The sequence below is a fragment of the Lutjanus erythropterus genome, chromosome 7 (assembly GCF_056507025.1).
Source record: "Lutjanus erythropterus isolate fLutEry1 chromosome 7, fLutEry1.hap2, whole genome shotgun sequence".
Lineage (NCBI taxonomy): Eukaryota > Metazoa > Chordata > Actinopteri > Lutjaniformes > Lutjanidae > Lutjanus > Lutjanus erythropterus.
This window is the reverse complement of record NC_139323.1, coordinates 21497795-21517860: the sequence shown is the minus strand read 5'-3', so window position 1 is coordinate 21517860 and position 20066 is coordinate 21497795. Positions and strand designations below refer to the sequence as shown.

The 20066-nt window shown below is 38.0% G+C and overlaps 1 protein-coding gene across 1 annotated transcript; it reads left to right on the top strand.

Annotated features, from left to right (window-relative positions):
* Positions 1-1302: 1302 nt before the first annotated feature.
* On the top strand, positions 1303-19478 carry jak3 (Janus kinase 3 (a protein tyrosine kinase, leukocyte)). Its single transcript, XM_084723198.1, has 24 exons — positions 1303-1415; positions 3992-4198; positions 4421-4538; positions 5800-5917; positions 6654-6799; positions 6974-7277; positions 8099-8218; positions 8367-8524; positions 8611-8722; positions 9079-9259; positions 9856-9980; positions 10229-10360; positions 11095-11182; positions 11520-11644; positions 11825-11963; positions 12173-12324; positions 12909-13059; positions 14120-14247; positions 15243-15432; positions 16200-16324; positions 16874-17046; positions 18111-18228; positions 18332-18445; positions 18886-19478. Exons 2-24 carry the CDS (start codon positions 4000-4002, stop codon positions 19003-19005), a joined length of 3336 nt encoding a protein of 1111 aa, XP_084579324.1. The 5' UTR covers positions 1303-1415; positions 3992-3999; the 3' UTR covers positions 19006-19478.
* Positions 19479-20066: the final 588 nt, after the last annotated feature.

Sequence of the window (20066 nt, the reverse complement as noted above, 5' to 3'; positions counted from 1 at the left end):
CTGGAGGAGAACATGACAGGACATTTTACCATGTTTTGTTCACTGAAAGGGAACAGTAGAGGGCACTTTACCACATTTTGTCCACGGGAGGGCACTTCACCATGTTTTGTCCACTAATGGGCATCCTAGAGGACACTTTGCCACATATTGTCCATTTTAAGGGAACCCTTGAGGACACTTTACCATGTTGTGTCCACTAGTATGGCACCCTTGGTAGCACTTTATCATGTTTTGTTCATTAGAATACTTTAAGGGCAGATTATCATGTTTGTTGCCTGGAAGGCCACTGTGAAAGGACACTTTACTAACTTTTTCCACTGGAGGAGCACTTTAGAGGACACTCTACCATAAGTGCATCGAAGAGGGCACTTTTGTGTTGGTTTTTGAACATGGGGGCACCCCACTTACTTTTTCCTTACTCTTTCAAGGGTGTACAGGACAGAGGGTGTCACACACTGTAGAAACTGTAAACCCCCCTGATGTGAATTGTGCTTTGTAATTTTGGGCTATGCAAAATAAATTGACTTGACGTGAATATGAAGAATGAATTATTATCTTGTATAAATATATTTGATATTTTACATGATGGTAGAGCTGGAGGAAAACAAATGAAAAGGCTCTAACCCCTGGGCGGTATAAATGCTGATGTTGTAAATTTCTTGGCATGACTGATTAATCAACGAATCATTCACTGAGGATCAGCAAATTTGGCTGTAAAGTTCCCATGAAATGGTCCAAGAGTGCAGGAGTCATCAACAGTTTTAATGGCCATACAGGAACAGACAAACTCTGAAATACCATTAAAATATTCAAGAATACTTATAAAATAATTGTTGCTATTGTTGGGCCAAATACCGACATATAGGTAACGTATAGTGTGATATATAAAAATAAAAACTGAACTAAAAACTGATGGAAAAATGAATATCCACGCTGAACTTCCCACTGATCTGATCAGCTGCTGTTGATATCGTCCAGCTAGACGGGTAAAAATCAGCTTTATCCAGAATTTGAAGGCATTAAATTTGTAGCATCTTCCATGTCACATTTTCTAGTTTAATGTTAATAAAAAGTTTGTAATGAAGCTCTTCATTTAATCAACAGCAATGTGTGAACACAATTTATACCTTGATGTGTATTTATTATTAAAGGTGAAGCATTTTGTTAACCATTTTTAATGCTGTAACTGCGTCAGCTCAGTCAGTGGGATGAAAACAGCTTGACAGAGATGACAAGAAACTGTCGATTGTGTCACATATGGTTGTCTAAAACAGGAAATCCTATTTAACTTCCTGTCAACACACACGCACACACACACACACATACACGCAGACAAACACAGATGTCAAAGAAGAAAGTCCTGCTTTACAGAAACAAATGATCGAGACTGGGACTCCTGTTGTACAAATGTAAAGGTAACGCGCGATAAATACCTTCAATAACATATAATGTTGATCTTTAGCTCTAGAGTCTGTGAGTATAAAATTGTGCTGTGTTACAAAATGTCAGTTTCATTTCATATTGACACGAGCCACAGTACAATGTGGGGGGCTTGCTTGCTTTCATTGGGCATGACAAAGACTGATCTTCACCGACTATTACATAAAGGCTTAGTTAGTGATATAGTGATAATTCTTACTTAGATTTTGTTTATGTTTATGATCGTTTGGCAAGTGAAAGTGATCTATATTGTTATCAAAGTAAGCCAAGTATTGTAAAAACCAATGAAGGAAATGTGAGACAATGTATATGTATCATTAAATTGTTTTATGTTTTATACATACTGCGCTCAGAACACGGTGAGCAGTTTCCTCTGATATAATGGGAATCCCCACACATCTACATTTGACATTTTAAAACATCGTTCACAGTCATGGTGGGAAATTTCCTCCGATGTAATACTGCGTGATAAACTTTAGTATACAAATATACGAAGTTCTATGTTTAAATGACTTAACATTTATATACTGTAAACATTAGAATACATCTCAGAACAGTAACAGTCTCAGTTGAGACTCTTAACAGTGTCGAATGTTGCTTGTGAAGTTTCGGTCGATGACATTAATCAGTCACTTGTCCTTATCTCAGTGACGTGTCCTGACCAAGTCATACAAGAAAAGCTACATCAGTCTGTCTCAGCTCAGCGAACCTGGCGTGGCGAGATCATGATTAAATGAGTCACTCAATGAGGAGCTGAGTTTTACAAAGTTAATATGCTAATATCAAATTAAACCTTTATATTTGGAAAGAGGTTCAAATTAAGGTATTTGGCAGTAGTAGAATGTATTAAGTGCATTTATTTAAATTCTATACTGAAGTTCAATAGCTGCTTGTAGTTTACTTGAGTAATTCCATTTTATGACACTATATACTTGTACTTCACCACATTATACAGGAAAAATATACTTTTTATTTCACTACTATGTTTATTTAACAGCTATAGTTATTTTTTAGATTAAGATTTAGTGAGTAAAAGATCAGTTTATAAAATATGCATTATTTTTATTGGTACTTTTTTACTTAAGAAAAAGATCTCATACTTTTTCCACCACTAACATTGTAAATAACAAAATTTGACAGAAGACAAAAGAAGAAAGAGAGCATCTGATATTGCCTTCAGCTTTCCTGTTATTGTTGTTTTTCTACAAACACACAAACAAACAAACATTAAGAATTAACTAGCTAATGTTTACTGTGGCTATATTGAGAGCCAGTGGATCAAAACTCTTTAATAAGGGAGCTGATGGACTTAAAATTAAATCTTCTTTGTATAGAGCTGTAATTGTACTACTTCTTAGTTGCTTCATAGTAATTTTAGAAGTTCTAGCTTTTTACTGTATTTGATTTGTAGCCAAAGAAAAAACAGCTCCAGTGGTGTGAAAAAAATGAACAGCTGTAAACCTCACACAGCATGCTCATGTTTATTAAAGAGTACTGTTTATGTGTGATGCTTTATAAGAGAGTGTCTAAGGAGAAAAACATGTCCCCTTGAACACTCATTTGCTGCAGTTTCATTTGCATTTCCCCCAAGTGTTGATGCAACTTTTTTCACCTTGTGCAGGCAGAGATGACTTTACAAATGAAACTTTAACAAACTACTAGGAAAATATTTGTATATTTCCCTGAACTTTTTCATATTTTAAAAATATTAAGCAATGGATCGAGTGCATTATCTCAAAAAAGAGGGTTACACCATTCTTCAAGACTATACAACAACTTCATTTACATTTGAAACTGAAATTATGTCACCCTAATCTACTGGGAAGGATTATATCTCAGATTGGCTTAGGCTCAGTGGCATACCAAGTTAACACTGGGCCCCTATGCAAGATTATCAAACCGGGCCCTGCCCATCACGATCAGACGTGACATAACGTTATCTCAATAGTGAATGGAAGTGAAAGCATGCAACTTTAAAATGACCAGCAACAGCAAAATGCACTGCACAGTTGACACAAAAATGAAATGATTACAAGGAAAACCAATATAGGAAAGTAGTCATATTAGGAAGGCAGAGATAGTTATAGCCTCGCCTATATGACACAGTCTAGTATTGGAGCACCCTAACACATGAAAACCAGTAAAAAAAAAAACGCCCATTTTTGGAACCAGTGCTTTTTCTTTATTGACAGTTCTGTCAAATTTTGCTTCTGAAACTCAGTTTTGTCAGAAATGTAATATAGAAGTATGAGCTACATGTTTATATATGAAAAACTTATTTTGTGTTATTGTAATTGTATCTATTTGGTGAAGTAAGTATATGACACCATGAAGTAAGTGTCTAGATTGATAAAGCATGATAAATATGTGCTTTGCGCCATGTAAATAAGTAAATGGCTATGTTAAGACTGGGGCCAGTCCATGCAAAGTAAATTATTGGAGGCTCATTACCTGCATATCTGGTAGTTCCACCGCTACCACCGTGTTTGTGTGGGCTGTGTAATATTCCTAACACACTTTGACCTATGGCACTAATTGAATCGATCCTCAGAAGTACCCATGGATCTCAGCGAGGAGGAGTCAGCCCCTCTGGTGATCAGAGACCGGGGAGGCAGCCAGAGGTCCAGTTCTAGCAATGGTTCCAGTTTACAAGTACACCTCTACTTCATCCCAACCACAAAGGATGCAACAACAATTCACATTTCATCTGGACAAATCTCTGCTGAAAATGTCTGCATCCAAGCAGGCAAAAAATGTGGTGAGCTTTCACTGGCAAGTCATGAGTCTGAGACTGAATTCTTCTCATGGCTAATTCCAAAGTTTCTATGTACCATATTGTGTATTGAAACATTCAGCATTTCTCTTAAGAATCTGTACATTTATTCTCATACAAGTATGCAAAGAGTTAATTGTTGGAGAAGTCATTATAGCATCGCTTGGTCAGTCATCCTGTGATGATTTATGTTATCTCTCTCTCCAGGAATCTTACCGGTGTTCCAAAGCCTTTTTGCTTTGGCTTCTGCTGATCTCTCATATTGGTATCCTCCATCGCACGTGTTCAACACAGAAGAAAACCTACAAGTACACTTTAGAGTCAGGTAGGTGAAAAATAAATGAAGAATCATACATGCACTCATTCATCCCAAAATCAAAACTAAATATTTTTCTTCTGGCCTGTAGAGCTATTTATCCATCTAGACTGTTTGGAGATTTTGGAGATATCAGCTGTAGATCAGTTGTAACTACATGATGCTCAGCTTGTGGTGCTCAAAACATTAAAAAAAATGTTTTAGAAAACTCAACAGCTATGACTCTGTCCAGAAACCATGATCGGGTTTCTCAAGATAATCCACAGACCTTGTTGTGAGCAGTTTTATGTCAGAACTGTTTTCTCACTATGAAACTACACCATGCCACTGTATCAACCCATGGACGAGAAGCTTGTGCTTGTGACAGCGTGGGATGTGAACATTAATGGATCCTCCTTGAATGACCTGTAATTTTAGAAAGTTGGCACCACTGACCGAGCTAGGCCAGGCCATGCTTTCTGGGAAGAGACATTGCTCTTGAGTTTTCCAAATGTATTTGTCTGTCATTTAGTTCCATTACATTGGAGACTGTCAGGCAAAAAACATTCTAATGATTTCCCTGTAATCTTACAGAGAGGTAGTACTGTCTATACAAAGTCAAAATCATTCATTTTATTTCCTTCTTGCACTTGGAGCCATAATATTCATTTTGATTCTGAGATAATAAAAACTAATCTGACACACCAGATGGTAAATTACACAAAACCATCTGTGATGTCGTTCTTAAAAACAGTTTGGAAAAGGGCAGGCACTTTCAAAAATTACTTGGCAAATGATTGGATGAACCATCTGTCTATCACGTCCAACATCAACCAGTCAGATCAAATTCTTGCCAAAGCCGGTCGGGAGAAGAGCGAAAACATTTTGAGAAGAACCTTCAGTGCCATTCTTTGTTTTTCTTTCAATGAAAAAAATACTCTGCAGATCTGATATAACTGATGCTATCACAGTAGCTACTGCCACCATTTTTTCTCAAGACAAGTCGCTTCCATGGACGCTTCTCGCTGTTGTCACACCTAAAATCACGCCAGTAGCTTCCAGTAGTCAAATCCTTGCAAATCCAGCTGCCTCACAATGAAACATAAAAACAGCTTTAGTGGTGCTACTTGAAGTCACTGTTGATTATCTGAAGATTATTTGGAACACTGTGAATGTAATAATGTTGACTCCCACACACAGAGGCACAGTCACTAAGAGGCTAAAAACTAGGCTTACTGGTTTGCAATAACGTGACGCTATGACTAATCATGGACTTATTTTGGATGAACAGGTTTTTCTTTGGAAACTGGTTTGGACAAGGACCAAGAACATCATACCGCTATGGTCTGAGCCGAGACAGAATCACTCCGGTGCTCGACTACAGCGCCATTGATTATCTCTTTGCTCAGGTATATTTCAATACCTCACTGTATTGACTCACTGAGATACGTAATTTTATGGCATCTTTTATCAGAGTGTCTGTTTGCACCTGAGTAAGAACAGGCACTTGACAGCTAGTTGGCTATCCACACCATCCACCTTAGTTTAGTTGGTTGGGTTTAGGCAGCAAAAGTACTGGGTTAGGTTTAGGAAATAAAATGCATGGCAAATAGCTACACTGGCTACAGCTCGGGTTAAATAGGGACACCTGGGTACTTGTTTCTGTCATGCTAGGTGACTTTTGATGTAAATATCTGTAAAAAAAAAAAAGAAAAAAAAAAGCCCCATTGGCCATGGCCAAACAACATTGTTGGCTGCTGAAACCTGGGTGCAAATGACATCCACCATATTTTATTTCATTTTTTTTATTTCAGTAACTGTAATTTGTGCAATTTTCTAATTAATTATCATTTATCCATAAGTTGGTTTAATAACTCTTCATCACATTAAGTTTGAGACACTGGTGTAATGTGCGAGACGTCTCCTGAACTACTTTCCAAAACAAACAATGATTAATGTTAAGGGAGGAAGTACAAAAAATTCTGCTGTTCTTTAAAAATAAATGCACTTTTGACTCATCCCACCCACGCAGTCGTCCTTCTCAGTCAACACTGTCATCGTTTTTGAGTATTTATTGCAGTATCTCAAGTGTCGCTTGTTTTGAATATGGTGTCAAACGCCTAATGTCCATCTTTGATTTCACAGTTGCGGAGTGATTTTATTGCCAGTGAGGCAGGAGTGTCACCACCTTTGAGTGCCCAAGAAGAATGCCTTAGCCTTGCAGTTCTGGACTTGTGGAGAATGGCTAAAGAGCGCCATCAGAGTGTAAAGGACCTCTGCAAGACTGTCAGGTATTTACATCTGGATGATGTTTCATTTTGCCCAAATTGGAGCTCAACAGTTAGTTTAAACAACTAAGAACTTAATACAATTAGATTTTTCTTTTTCAGTTTCTTTTCAAATTATCCGTTATATTTGCTGTAGTTTGCAGTCCTTAGAAATATTCTGAACTCTTCTTCTTTCAGCTACAAATCATGCCTTCCTAAGTCACATCGCCATGACATCCAGAAACGAAACCGCCTGGACCGCTACCGAATCCGAAACATCCTCAAGCGTTTCTTAAAGAAGCTTAGTGACTGCTCGGTGGATGAGTGCAGCTTGAAGCTCAAGTACCTGATTGATCTGGCTGCCATCGAACCTTCTTTGGGAAGCGAGACCTTCAAAGTGAATCCTTCTTCCTCTCACTCAAACTCAGCTTTCTCTTTCCTGCGGGTCACAGGGATAACTGGAATTCAAACCAGTGGAAGTTGTGACATTGATGGTACCCAGGTAAGAACAAGTTCAGCTCTAGTTTGGGTGGGACTGAGGCCTAGTGGTCAGCCAGTCTTTGATTCCACTAGCTGGCCTGCATGCTACCCTGTTTCAACAAGAATCTCCCTGGCTGTGCTTCTTTCTGCTTTGTTTGTTATTACATTATATGGAAACATATATACATGCATATGAATTTATCCCCTTTCTGTGACACTTAGCATGACTTAAAAACTAATGCATAGTCCACGGTAGTTCTCATTCCGCCGTCAAATTAAAAATATAAATATGTAACATTTGGTTACACTTTCAAAATAAAGGTCTTGGGTAGGTTTAAGCAATAAAATAACTTGGTTATTAATTAGGTTTGGGAAAAGATTGTGGTTTGGGCTAAAACTTATTTCACTCTTCTATCTGTACTGCTGAGCTGCTGTGACAAGTGAATTTCCCCGGTGTGGGATTAATAAAGTTCATCTTGTCTTATCTTATCTTAAATAATCATCAACAAGTCCTGTATTTCACACACCCATTAACTGGCCTCCTCCCTTCATGGACATTCTCAGACTTTATGCTAAGTTTTTCTTACTTGAGAGTCTTTGAACTTCAACTAACTTTGACTATTTCACAAAGTGCAGTGACACTGGGCTGGGATGTCTGCTTTGAACAGGCAGGCCCCAGGTTTCACCCATCCTGTCAGACACAGTAACCTGCTCTGCTAGTTCAAATTACAATGTAATGCATGTTTTGGAAGCCCTTTGGAAGCAAAATATCGCCCTACATACTTCCCAACCCTGAGTCAAGAGATGTTGTTGAATAATCGTCCTCTGTTCTTCTTTTTGCAGTGGCAGACCTTTTGCGATTTCAAAGAAATCATTGACATCAGTATAAAAAGGGCATGCCATGAGCAGGTTCCCCAAGAGAGCAGGATGGTGACAATAACCCGCAAAGATGACAGATGCTTGGTAAGCCTCATATCTCAGATTCAACACTTCCCCAGTCATTGTTTTCCATTAACTGACAATCTTATTTATTTTATTTTATTTTTTAGATTTTACTGTTTTGATTTGATATAACATATGTGTGTGTTTTCATTCTTGATTTGTACTACAGGAAGCCAATTTCCAGAGTCTCAAGGAGGCACTTTCGTTTGTGTCACTTGTGGATGGCTACTTCAGACTGACCACAGACTCCAGCCACTACTTCTGTCAAGACATTGCTCCTCCAAGTCTTCTGGAGGGGATCAAAAATCATTGCCACGGCCCAATCACGTGAGTCATTTTAATAAATTCTGAATCCAATACCGCCATTCACATGCACATGTTCTAGCTATTTCCTTCATGTCTTGTTTGATCAGATCAGAGTTTGCAGTCAACAAGCTGAAAAAGTCAGGATTTAAAGGGGGTACGTTCCTTCTGCGGCAGAGTCCCAAGAATTATGACAACTTCTTCCTCACCGTTTGTGTTCAGGTGAAGTCTCCTAATGAAGCAACACAATAGACATAAACAAATATTTAAATTTTGCTAATGTTTTTATGTACTTCATGGACCTGATGATGAAAAAAGGGATGGGCCTATTCTGATACCCTTCGAGTTACAAGCATGTAACAAGCGTAGCATTAGTTGCTGTAACATAATCTGAAAGGCTTGTGATTGCAAGCATCATTTCTGGATCTGCTGCAATCATGAAAGTTTAATTCTATGCAGATGATACACTTATTTTTTTTTTAACAATTATCTGAACAGGAACAAACTTGTGAAATATCTGCATCCTTCCGATGTCACTCACATTATGAAAATGTTATATAACGTTTATGTTTCTTCAGACTCCACTTGGACTTGATTATAAGGACTGTCTCATTATTGAAAATGAGGACTACAGTCTCCCTGGTGTCCAGAAAACATTTTCAAGCTTGAGAGAGCTCACCAGTTATTACCAACACAACAAGCTGTTTCTGTCTGAAGTACCTGTCAAGCTGGGCCGCTGCTGTCCCCCCCGACCCCAAGGTATGTTTCCCATGGTTTACATACATACTTATATAACATACTGTACATATTAGACATGCACTATATAAGGAAAATATACAGTGTGTGATAACTTGTTCAACATTGCAATGAAGATATGACTTGTGAAAAATACACAAATATTGAAATATGCATATTAGCTTGTTTTCTATGCAACTGTTCGGCACGTTTTACACATGGTTTACCTGTTTGTAACACATCATCTCTCCCGAATCCAAAATAATTCCAAATAGCAGAGTTACTGTTCTTTTTTACCACATGGTCTTTATCAGACACATGTGTGCTTGCTAACCTTATAAACTGCACCAATTAATCTGAGGCTGTGCATGTAAATAGATATTTATTGCATTTTGGCCAGTCTTTTGCAATGGGTTTATCACACATGTTCATATCATGATGATAGTGAAAATACGCGTTATGGGTCAGTAGTGTTCAAGTTATCTCTCAAAATAACATCCAAGACGCAGAACTGTCACGCACTAATACAATGTCTCAAGTTAATACCTCAGTTTCCTGCTTGAACTGTGCAACCTTCATAAACTGTGCAACAATGAACATGTTTTCTGTTGATCTTACAGAGCTCACAAACCTGATCATCATATGCAACAGCAGCTCTGTAGAAGCTCAAGGGTCCCCAACACCTGAGAGGAACAAGTTCAGTCATATCCAGTTCCACATGATCAAATACGAAGACCTGAAATGGGTGAGTGTTTCAATTCTACCATCACTTTAAGGTAGCAACATTACTTTTTACTACTTTCTTTAATATTCTTCTTCTATTATCATTGTTGCTCCAACTCATCCAACCATCATTACAACTACTATGGGAGAACTACTGCTACTAGTGTGATACTGTAGTAAAGCTAATATAAGAGGTACTTCAGAGTTAAAATATTATTCATGATAGAGAAAACTTTAAAGTAGTTTCTGTATGTATTTTTTTTCTGTTAGGATGAAAGCCTCGGACAGGGATCCTTCACTCGAATTTTCAAAGGCTCCAAAACAGACATTCATGATGGTGTGAAACACATGACGGATGTTTTCCTGAAAGAGCTGGATGTCGCTCACAAAAACTGCTGGGAGGTGGGTTTAATCAGACTCAACATTAACTGAAATCGACATACATTTCATTTGAAACGGTTTGGATAATGACTGACATGACACCTTCATAACCATGACATAAACATGAAGGTCTTTATGGATGTTTATAACTGGTGTCATTAAGTGTCATTCGTTCAATTATGCCATTTTTCTAATGCAGACTTGACACAGATGACAACTTGACATTATCCAAGACAAAAATATCTTTGTTATGACAACTTGACATAAACCAAGACAAAATAATTTGTCGATGTTTTTGTTATGACAAGCTGACATTAACTTGTCAAAAAGGCTTCATTATGTGTTATCACACTGATAAATGCATTTATAATGGTGTCATGAATAATTCCCTTGATCCCAACTAAAGCAGTGGACTTGTCATCATGGCAGAGTATATCACCAAACAGATTTACAGAGTTTCTTCATTGACAGTTCACTTGTCGCTAAAATAAGCTAATGTCAAGTTGTCATAACAAAGACACTGACAGATTATGTTGCCTTGGCTAATGTCATATTTTCATACAATGACATGAACTTTGCATTAAAATGTACATAATTCTTTGACAACAAGGGCTTGTTTTCATGCCAGGCGTAATGTCATTAATATGTTGTCATGGTGGTCTTATGCACACCCCTTCAAATAAAGTGTTATCCTGAATTGTTCACCTTCATTTTAACATCACACACATTGTTTTCTTGTTTTTGACATCTCTCAGTCATTCTTTGAAGCTGCCAGCCTGATGAGTCAGATTTCACACAAACACCTCCTTCATGTATACGGTGTCAGTGTTCATGGAGTAAAAAGTAAGTTCCAGACTGTCCCTTCATTTGCCACAGTTTGATGATTGTTTTCTTATCAGCTTCAAGAGGTTTTGTGTTTTGTAGATCTGTCAATGTTCTGAGTAATTTATGTAAATGGAAATATTTGTGATTATTCTACAATTATTCCGTACAACTGAGACATAAATCGCATCGTATTCGGTTGATATTAAATCCCTCTCTTCATATTGAGCAAGATAACCATCTTTACATGAAATCCTCATGTGACCATGACTCAGCCCCGAGTCTGTGGGTGAGCATTTCTGTCTCTGTGTTTGGTTTGAAGTTCAGCTGTAGAAACAAACCTCGCTGTGCCTTGCAGACATCATGGTGCAGGAGTTTGTCGAGTACGGGGCCCTCGACCTTTACTTGAAGAGAGGCAAGTCTGTCTCAGTGAGCTGGAAACTTGAAGTTGCCAAACAGCTTGCGTCTGTGCTCAACTTTCTGGTAAGATCAACTTTCTATTGTTGAGCTTTATCTGCAGAAGACCTGAGAGGCAAGTGAGACTAAAAAAAAAATGTTTTTTAACAGTAAAACATGTTGCGCACTTAGTTTGGGTTCAAAAATATGTCAAAGTTGACCAGCCACATTACAATGAGTGAACATTCGCATGTAACTGTCTTGCAGGAGGAAAAGAACATTGTTCATGGGAATATCTGTGCAAAAAATCTGCTGCTGGTCAGAGAAGGTGACCCATCACAGGGCAGCTCTCCCTTCATCAAGCTGAGCGACCCAGGCATCAGTGTGGTCATGCTGGGCACGGATGGTAAATCAAGGAGGGTTTTCCAATCCCTATAACCACCAGGTCCATATATAGGACGTAAATTGTAAATAACAGTCAGGAGATAGAAAGAAACTGTTCTGTGGATATATATGGATTCAGAAACACTGATTTTTAAAAATCTATCATCCAAGACATTGTAACATTTTTTTTTATGTATGTGTGAATATGCATGTCTGTGTGCGTTTGTTTAGTGATTCTGGACAGGATCCCCTGGGTGGCCCCTGAGGTGCTGGAGGCCCCAGACAACCTGACACTGGAGTGCGATAAGTGGAGCTTTGGTGCCACTGTATGGGAGATCTTCAACAGTGGGAACAATCCACTGCGAGGCTGGGACCTGGACAGGGTATTCTCACTTCTGCTTCCTGATAAATGAAACCAACTGTTCAACAGCTTTAATGTACTCATTGACGTTGCTGAGTACATATGCTGCCAAACCTGCCAAACACGAATAAAGTCATAGCAAAGGTCATAAAAAAAGAGATAGCCTTTTTGAGGGTTGGGCTTATCGTGTAGGATCACATAGTCTGACATCAAACAAGAAAACATATCAGAAGAACCCCCAGGGTAAGCTGTAGATAAAACCCTTACAATATAAAAAGGTTTTTGATAGGACCCCATTCAGGCAATCATCATTAACTCACAAATTTGGAAGATATAACACAACTAAGTTCTTTTTATCATGTGTTATCATGCATAATATGAACTAGAGCAATGAAAAAACATGTTTTTGATTCATTTTACACCCTGTTTCAGTATCAAAATTAGCTAAATAAACATGGGCATCACAAAAGATAACTAAAATGATCTCATTAAGAGATAAAATTAAACTCTTGCAAAGAGAAGAAGGCACATGAACTACAAATACATACATGACAAGCGCAGGAAAATAAAATCAAGGTTAGAATAAAGCTGATGTGTTTTCTGCAGAAGCGAAACTTCTATGAGACCTTCCAGCAGCTGCCTCCGTCCCAGTGGACAGAACTGGCCGATCTGATCAGTCAGTGTATGGACTACCAGGCAGCCTTCAGACCGTCCTGTCGCAGTATAATCCGTCAACTCAACAGTCTGATCACCTCAGGTAAAGTAACGTGTATCACTGCTGATAATGATAATTGACAGTATAAACTACATATCTAAAACAAAGTGTATAAACGGACCCTGATGAAACTTTTTTCTGACTCTTTGAAATAGTGGAACATTTCTGAAAATGTCTCCATTATACACTATATTTAATATAGCAAAGAAAGACGGTCCATGTCAAAACTGGGCAACAAAACAAGTCAATTTATAGCAATGTGTTCGGCACGTTTTTGTTTTATTTTATTTTAATCATTTCAGTCACATTTTCTTCTGTATTTTCCCAATTTGATTTCATGTCATTCAGTTTCAGTGTCTAAATAATTCCTCAAGGGTTCTCCGTGAAATAAAGAAAAGTCTGAGAGCAAATGAGGTTTCACAGGTCTGTACTTTTGGAAATAAAGGTGCTAACTAGAACCATAAAGGGTTCTGCATCTTGTCCCCATAGGAGAACCATTTTTGGTCCCTGTTAGAACCTTTTCAGAGGGTTTAACCTACAGTAGAACCCAACATAAAGGCTCATACCGAGAACCATCTGTGAAAGGTTTCTCCCTGAGAGAACCTTTCTATGATGTAGAGCCCTCTCTAAGGGTTCTATGCAGAACCTTTCCCCTTCTAATGGTGCTTACAAGAACCCACCAAGGAAGTTTAACTGAGAACTTTTTTATATCCCAAAGGTTTCATCACACCCACCCAAGAAGTTCTACAAAGAACACTTTTATAACCCAAAGGGATTTATGTAGAATCTACTGATGGGGTCCTATCAAGAACCTTTTTATATTGTAAGGGTTTTATCTACAGCTTTAGATATTACAAAGCCTTGGTGAACCCTTGAAGAACTCTGACTAAAGACGTCTTTAAGGATTTCAACAATCCTTGAAGAACCATTTCTTCTAAAAAGGGTTCTTTGGATGAAAAGGGTTCTTAATGGAACCCTCAATCTTACAAAGAATGTCTAAGGGTGGGCAGAAGCTTTTGTTATGGATTTCAGCATATCGAATGTCAAAGTTACATCAGAAAACTAACAGTTATTACTGATATGTTTTCTTGTTTGATGTCAGACTATGTGATCCTACACGCCACTGAGCCTGTCACACAGAGTGCTGCGTGGAGAACCCTCAGCCCTTCTCAAAATGACCAGACACTGTTTGAGGAGAGACACCTGCGCTACATCTCCCCCCTGGGAAAAGTGAGTCTGCACTCAGCACACAACATGTGCATACTTCAGACAGGCCTTTTGTGCTGATCGGCACACTTTAATGATCAGGATCCTACGAGAAGAGTCTTGTCTTAGATTCTGAGCCAGGTCATTGTTTCTTAAGAACAGCTGCCAGGAAAAACAAAAGACAGACATACATTCAGACATTCCCTTCAATTTAGTTAACTGCCTATGATGTAGATCAGAGTTTCTCAAACTTTTTCCCTGGTGACCCTTTGACAAACCATCATGACCCAATCCACAACAGACCTTATTGATAAATCTTAGTAAGACTTAATTTGTGCATTGATCATTTTTACTTCCATTTCCACATCCCATTATACTACCTTGCTGCAATGACTGATCGATTATTAATGATCAATTAATAACTCTGAGTAATTTTCAAAGAAAAAAGTCTTCTCTGACCAAACAATTGATTGATTGGTGGAAAAAATGCTGCCAGATCAATATTTTTCACAATTTTTCACCAACAGCCCTAATATTGATGCATGTTATTGTAAACATATTATACACATGTTAAATTCTTTATAAGGAAGAAATTAATACATTTAGAGTTAACAGGACAGCTCATTAGTTTTATTTCCTCATCAAGAAAATGATATAGAACATTTTAGACTACTGAATTATGAGAATATAATTAAGATACTATTAAATTTCTTCCATAGTCTTTTTATTCATTTGATGACCCAAATAAAATCTCCTGTGACCCACCTGTGGGTCCCAATCCAGTGTTTGGGAATGATAGATGATTACAATTTCACAGTCTGTTATCAGTTTTAAAAATGCAAAACTGTACATTAACTCCTGTAGCCATTAAGTGTTCATCAGTGGTGCCCAAGACATTGTGTTTTGAAGAATAAACAGAACAAATTCACATTGTGGAGGTCGAGGAGCAAGATGATCAGTAAATGATAAGTTTTCATGTGTGCCCTGACCAGTAACGAAGTGACTCTAAACTTTTCCAGGGAAACTTTGGCAGCGTTGAACTTTGCCGTTATGACCCGCTGGGTGACAACACAGGTGAGCTGGTCGCTGTGAAGAAGCTGCAGCCCAACAAGCAGTCGACTCTGGAGGACTTCAAGAAGGAGATCAACACCCTGAGTGTTTTACACTGTGACTACATCGTCAAATACAGAGGAGTCTGCTACAGCATGGGTAAGAAAAACACATCATGTACCTGCATAATCAACTTCAGAAAATGAACAAAATGGTTTATATCTTCTGTTTAGTAAGAGTCCATTTAAATAATCTGTTATGCTGAACTTCTTGTCATTAGATAAGTTTGTCAAATCAGGTGAATTTTCGGGGTCTTTACACTCAGAACCATTTAGGCACAGAAGAAGTATTAGTGCTAGCCATAAGTGTTGAGAATTAGGTCAAAATATTTAGAATAAAGTAGAAATGACTTTATCCCTTTCCCAGGACAGATACAGATGGAATATATCTGGTGTATCCTGAACAGACCAATAAAATCTCATTACTGTATATACAACTTTTGATGATAAGATTTCTGATAAATTTCTCATGTATGAACTTGACTTCAATTTTGCAACTTAAAAGATTAGATAACAAAGTGTCCAACTGATCTTTCGCTAAATTCAAGAGTCACTATTATCTTATTTACGTCCTTCTTACCTTTCATTGTATGTGGGTTAAATCTGATCAGCAGGCCTACTCTTTTTGTAACTTGAAGAACATGCTGGAGGCTTGTTATGACAACCAATGCACAAACTAAAGTGCAAACAACTAAACTGATGGATGATCCTGCATGATCCTGGATTACATTTTAAATCAGAGTCTTTATAACTTATACTGTTGTCTAGAGTGATTCATGACTGATTCAAGTAAGACAATAGGGAGTGTTTTCTTGGGTTTGGAAGATTTTCCTTTGTTGAATGATTTTAATGTTTGCCTGTCCACAGGACGCCTCAGCATGAGTTTGGTGATGGAGTACCTGCCCTACGGCAGCCTCATTGGCTACTTGGAGAGTAACCGGCATAACGTCAGCACCAGGCGGCTGCTGCTTTTTGCTTCTCAGATCTGTAAGGTGAGGTTCAGATAAATAAAAATGGCTGCGAACACAAACTTATAAAAAATAAGCAAGGTTTGAATAGACTGTCATTTAGTTATTAGGTGACAAAATCCTCCAGTTTTTATGTTGATCATCAACTCTCTATTCTCTCTTCTACTGCCAGTAAATGTGAGTATCCCTCTTAGTCATCACACATTGCTTTGAAGTCACATCTGTATCTCAAAAAAATGTACAAAAATCTAAAATGTCACTCCTCTGGGAAAATAGTGCAGAGAAGTAACCCCACTGGACTTAAAATGGTTTATTTGGTCCTGAAAGAAAAGAAAATTGCCTTGGAAAGAATCTGAGCCACCTCCCATCTTTTGCAAACATTTGCATTCGAGGTTAAAAGGTGCTGACAGAACGCAGGCGACAAATAGAATAATAAACTTCAACACTGGCTTCACAGGATGAGCCTATATTATATCTTGTGGCTCCATGAATCAACAGCATTTTCACTGTCTGTGAACGTACCAAATGTCAATGTTATTTCATTTTCTTCTGCTTTGCTGTTTTAAATTTCAGGGGATGGAGTACCTGCAAACCCTGCGTTATGTGCACAGAGACCTCGCAGCCAGAAATATCCTTGTGGCCAGTGAGATGCTGGTGAAAATCGCCGATTTTGGGCTGACTAAGATTATTCCTTTTGACAAGGAGTACTACCGAGTCACACAGCCTGGAGAGAGCCCCATTTTCTGGTAGCAAACTTTATGTTTGAACATTTAAAACACTATTTAATCCAAAGTGTGAAATCTCAAACCTGTGAATTGTTTGTCGACCCAGCTGCAAAATATCCACAAACGTGTTGTGTGGAAGCCTCCTGTTTGTTTCTGACACTGCAAAATGTGGCCAGCTGTTTCCCCCTGTTCCCAGTCTTTGCACTAAACTAAACAGTTTGTAACTTTGCTGTTTGTAACCTTATACTAACAGGCAGTAACAGACACTATACCACTGCAGCAGGAATTTCCCAAAATGTCAAACTTCTCTAGAAATAAATACATTCGCAAACAAAAATACCATGTAGCATGTTTTGAAACAAAACAAATGTTTTGGATCATTCTCATAAAAGCCAGCCTACTACGGGAAATGCTGACATAAGCTAAGATTGAGACTCAGAGACCGAAGCAGATCTGCTTTTTCACACAGCTCAGACATGAAGATTACTATCATTTTGCTCAGGAAAGCAGAGATGACAAAAGTACACACATTCTTTACTTAAGTAGAACTACAGATACTGTTGTAAACAAAGAGTCTGGTAAAAGTAGTGATTCAACTTCTTTACTCAAGTAAAAGTGAAAAAGTTCTGTTTCTGGAATGAACTCAGAGTATAAGTAAAAAGTAGTCCTCTGATGGACATTTATACCAGCTGTTACCAGGAAACATCTTTTCTATGTGTTACCGTCCCCTCAATTTAGGCTGAAATCGGTCTTGATGTTGGAAAGATGGCAGAATGACACAACATAGAAATAATCAATTTCCCTCAAAAGCATTAAAGCAACGTAAAGAGCCTGCTTTGAAAATGTAAGGAGTAGAAAGTGCAGATATTTGTGATAAAATATAGGGAGCAAAAGTAAAAAGTTGTCAGAAAAATAAATACTTGAGTAAAGTACAGATACCTGAAAACTCACTGTAGTACAGTCACGCAGTATTTGTATTTTGTTACTTCCAGTCTGTGCTGATAAGTAGCCATCCTTTGAATGAAGATGATCTTGTGTTCAGTTCCTGAAGGTCAACCTGATCATGCACTTTTCATCTAATGAAGGTACGCGCCAGAGTCCATCAGTGAGTCCAGATTCTCCCACAAGTCAGACGTCTGGAGTTTTGGGGTCGTTCTCCACGAGCTCTTCTCCTACTGTGACATGAACTCCAACCCAAAAAGAGTGAGATGGCTCACTATCAATACATGCATGTGCAGGCAATATTTCAGTGTTTTTAAATGACCAAAGATCGCTTAATTGAACTTCCTTCGTGTCACCGTTTTAGCTCTGTATGCAGAAGATTGGACACAATGTGCAGAGTCCATCCATTTCAATGCATCTGGCAGATATTCTACTGAGTAACTGGAGGTTGCCGGCTCCTCCAAACTGTCCACCCAAGGTATGTTCACTCTATATGCTTTGACTGCTGAAAAACAGTAGCCTTTTATTTGCTACTTTTCTACATTCACATATCCCTGATGATTAGTGATGCACAAATGGGTTCTGAGTTCATCTGAATCTGCATAAATCACATATATAAACATATAATATATAACATAATTTTCTCTGATTTGGAGGCCCACACAATTTACTTTACTGATCAGAGCAGCTACTCTTGGTCATTTTCAATGTGTCATTGTGTGTTGTGTTGTAATGTCACTGTAACAAATATCATTAAAAACTGTTGTCATAAACTTGGTAGGACAGATGAAACTCTCCAGAGGAAATATAACTGAAATAATGAAACAGGCTGTATAATAGGGGGTTTTATCTTTTTATTCCACCTTCTCCTCTCTGCAAGCTAAACAGATTATTATATTTTTCATATTCTAACACCAGGTCTACAGTTTGATGAGGGAGTGCTGGGCGTATGATTTTGAGGAGCGGCCATGTTTCTCCAGTCTGGGAAACCAAATCGAAACCATCATGCAGGACGAAAGAGAGAACCCTAAAGGCTGACAAGGAGTCTCGCAGTTGAACTCACACTGGAGAGCAACAATATGAAATGAAACTATTTTCGTAACTGTCCCAACTGAAGCTCAGTTCAGACAAAAAGCACACTCACACACAGCAGTGGACAAAAAATAAATAAATAAATAAATAAATAAATAAATAAATAAATAAATAAATAAGTAAAAGTTGCCTGGGTGTCTGGTGTGTAAACCATCAGAGGGCTGGACACAGACGCAGATAGAGCTCTGAAAGTAAAATCTCTCCCTAAACACCCTTTAAGTCTTTCTGCTAGCCTGATACTTAATGTCCAAGATCTTAGCGTGGAACAATTCATTGTTTTCTCATAGTCAAATATATTGTTGGTCAGTGTTCGTGACATGTAGTAAGCAGAAATCTCTACTGCATAAATGCTCACATTTCTGCAGAATCAAACATTACAACGGGTTATAGATGTTTAATTTTTTTTTGTATAGTTTTTAAAATATCTTGTGTGTGTGTGTGTGTGTGTGTGTGTGTGTGTGTGTGTGCATGATGTCAATGGAAATGTGTTGAGAAAAAGTATATTTTGTATCTAAGATTTGAAACAGTGTGTGTGCATTTTATACTGTGGTAATGTGGTGGTTTCATGAATAATTTGTTTCATTTTGTTACATTTTGAATTCTCATTCACATCTTTTACTGTGTTTAAATCAATTTTGTGGCAGCAGCTTTTATTCTGTAAATGTTACTATCATCACTGAAATCAGTTATTTAACATCCCACTGAAAAAACATGAATGAATAAATTATTTGGGTTCCTACAAAATGTATCTATAAGGAGTGGTATTTAAAAGGTGGTTGAAAGGGCAAACAAGTGATAACATGAACATGAAAGAGTTCTGCGTGTTCCTGCCGGCACTGGCTAATACTTGTTTATTTTGTCTCTAAAACCAAGCGTCAAACCATTGTGTTTAATTTGCAATGAGTGCGTTGTGGTGTTTAAAGATTACAATGTTCTGATGTACCACATTGAGACACACCAGACTCTCCAGACAAACTTTGCAGAGGGATCACAGCAGGGGACTACAA

Bases quoted from the DNA above. Each gene is read 5' to 3' on its own strand.
- jak3 (XM_084723198.1), top strand. From the start codon at position 4,000: ATGGATCTCAGCGAGGAGGAGTCAGCCCCTCTGGTGATCAGAGACCGG. The intron at 7,278-8,098 runs GTAAGAACAAGT...TTCTTTTTGCAG, and splicing joins GTGACATTGATGGTACCCAG to TGGCAGACCTTTTGCGATTT. The intron at 8,723-9,078 runs GTGAAGTCTCCT...ATGTTTCTTCAG, and splicing joins TCCTCACCGTTTGTGTTCAG to ACTCCACTTGGACTTGATTA.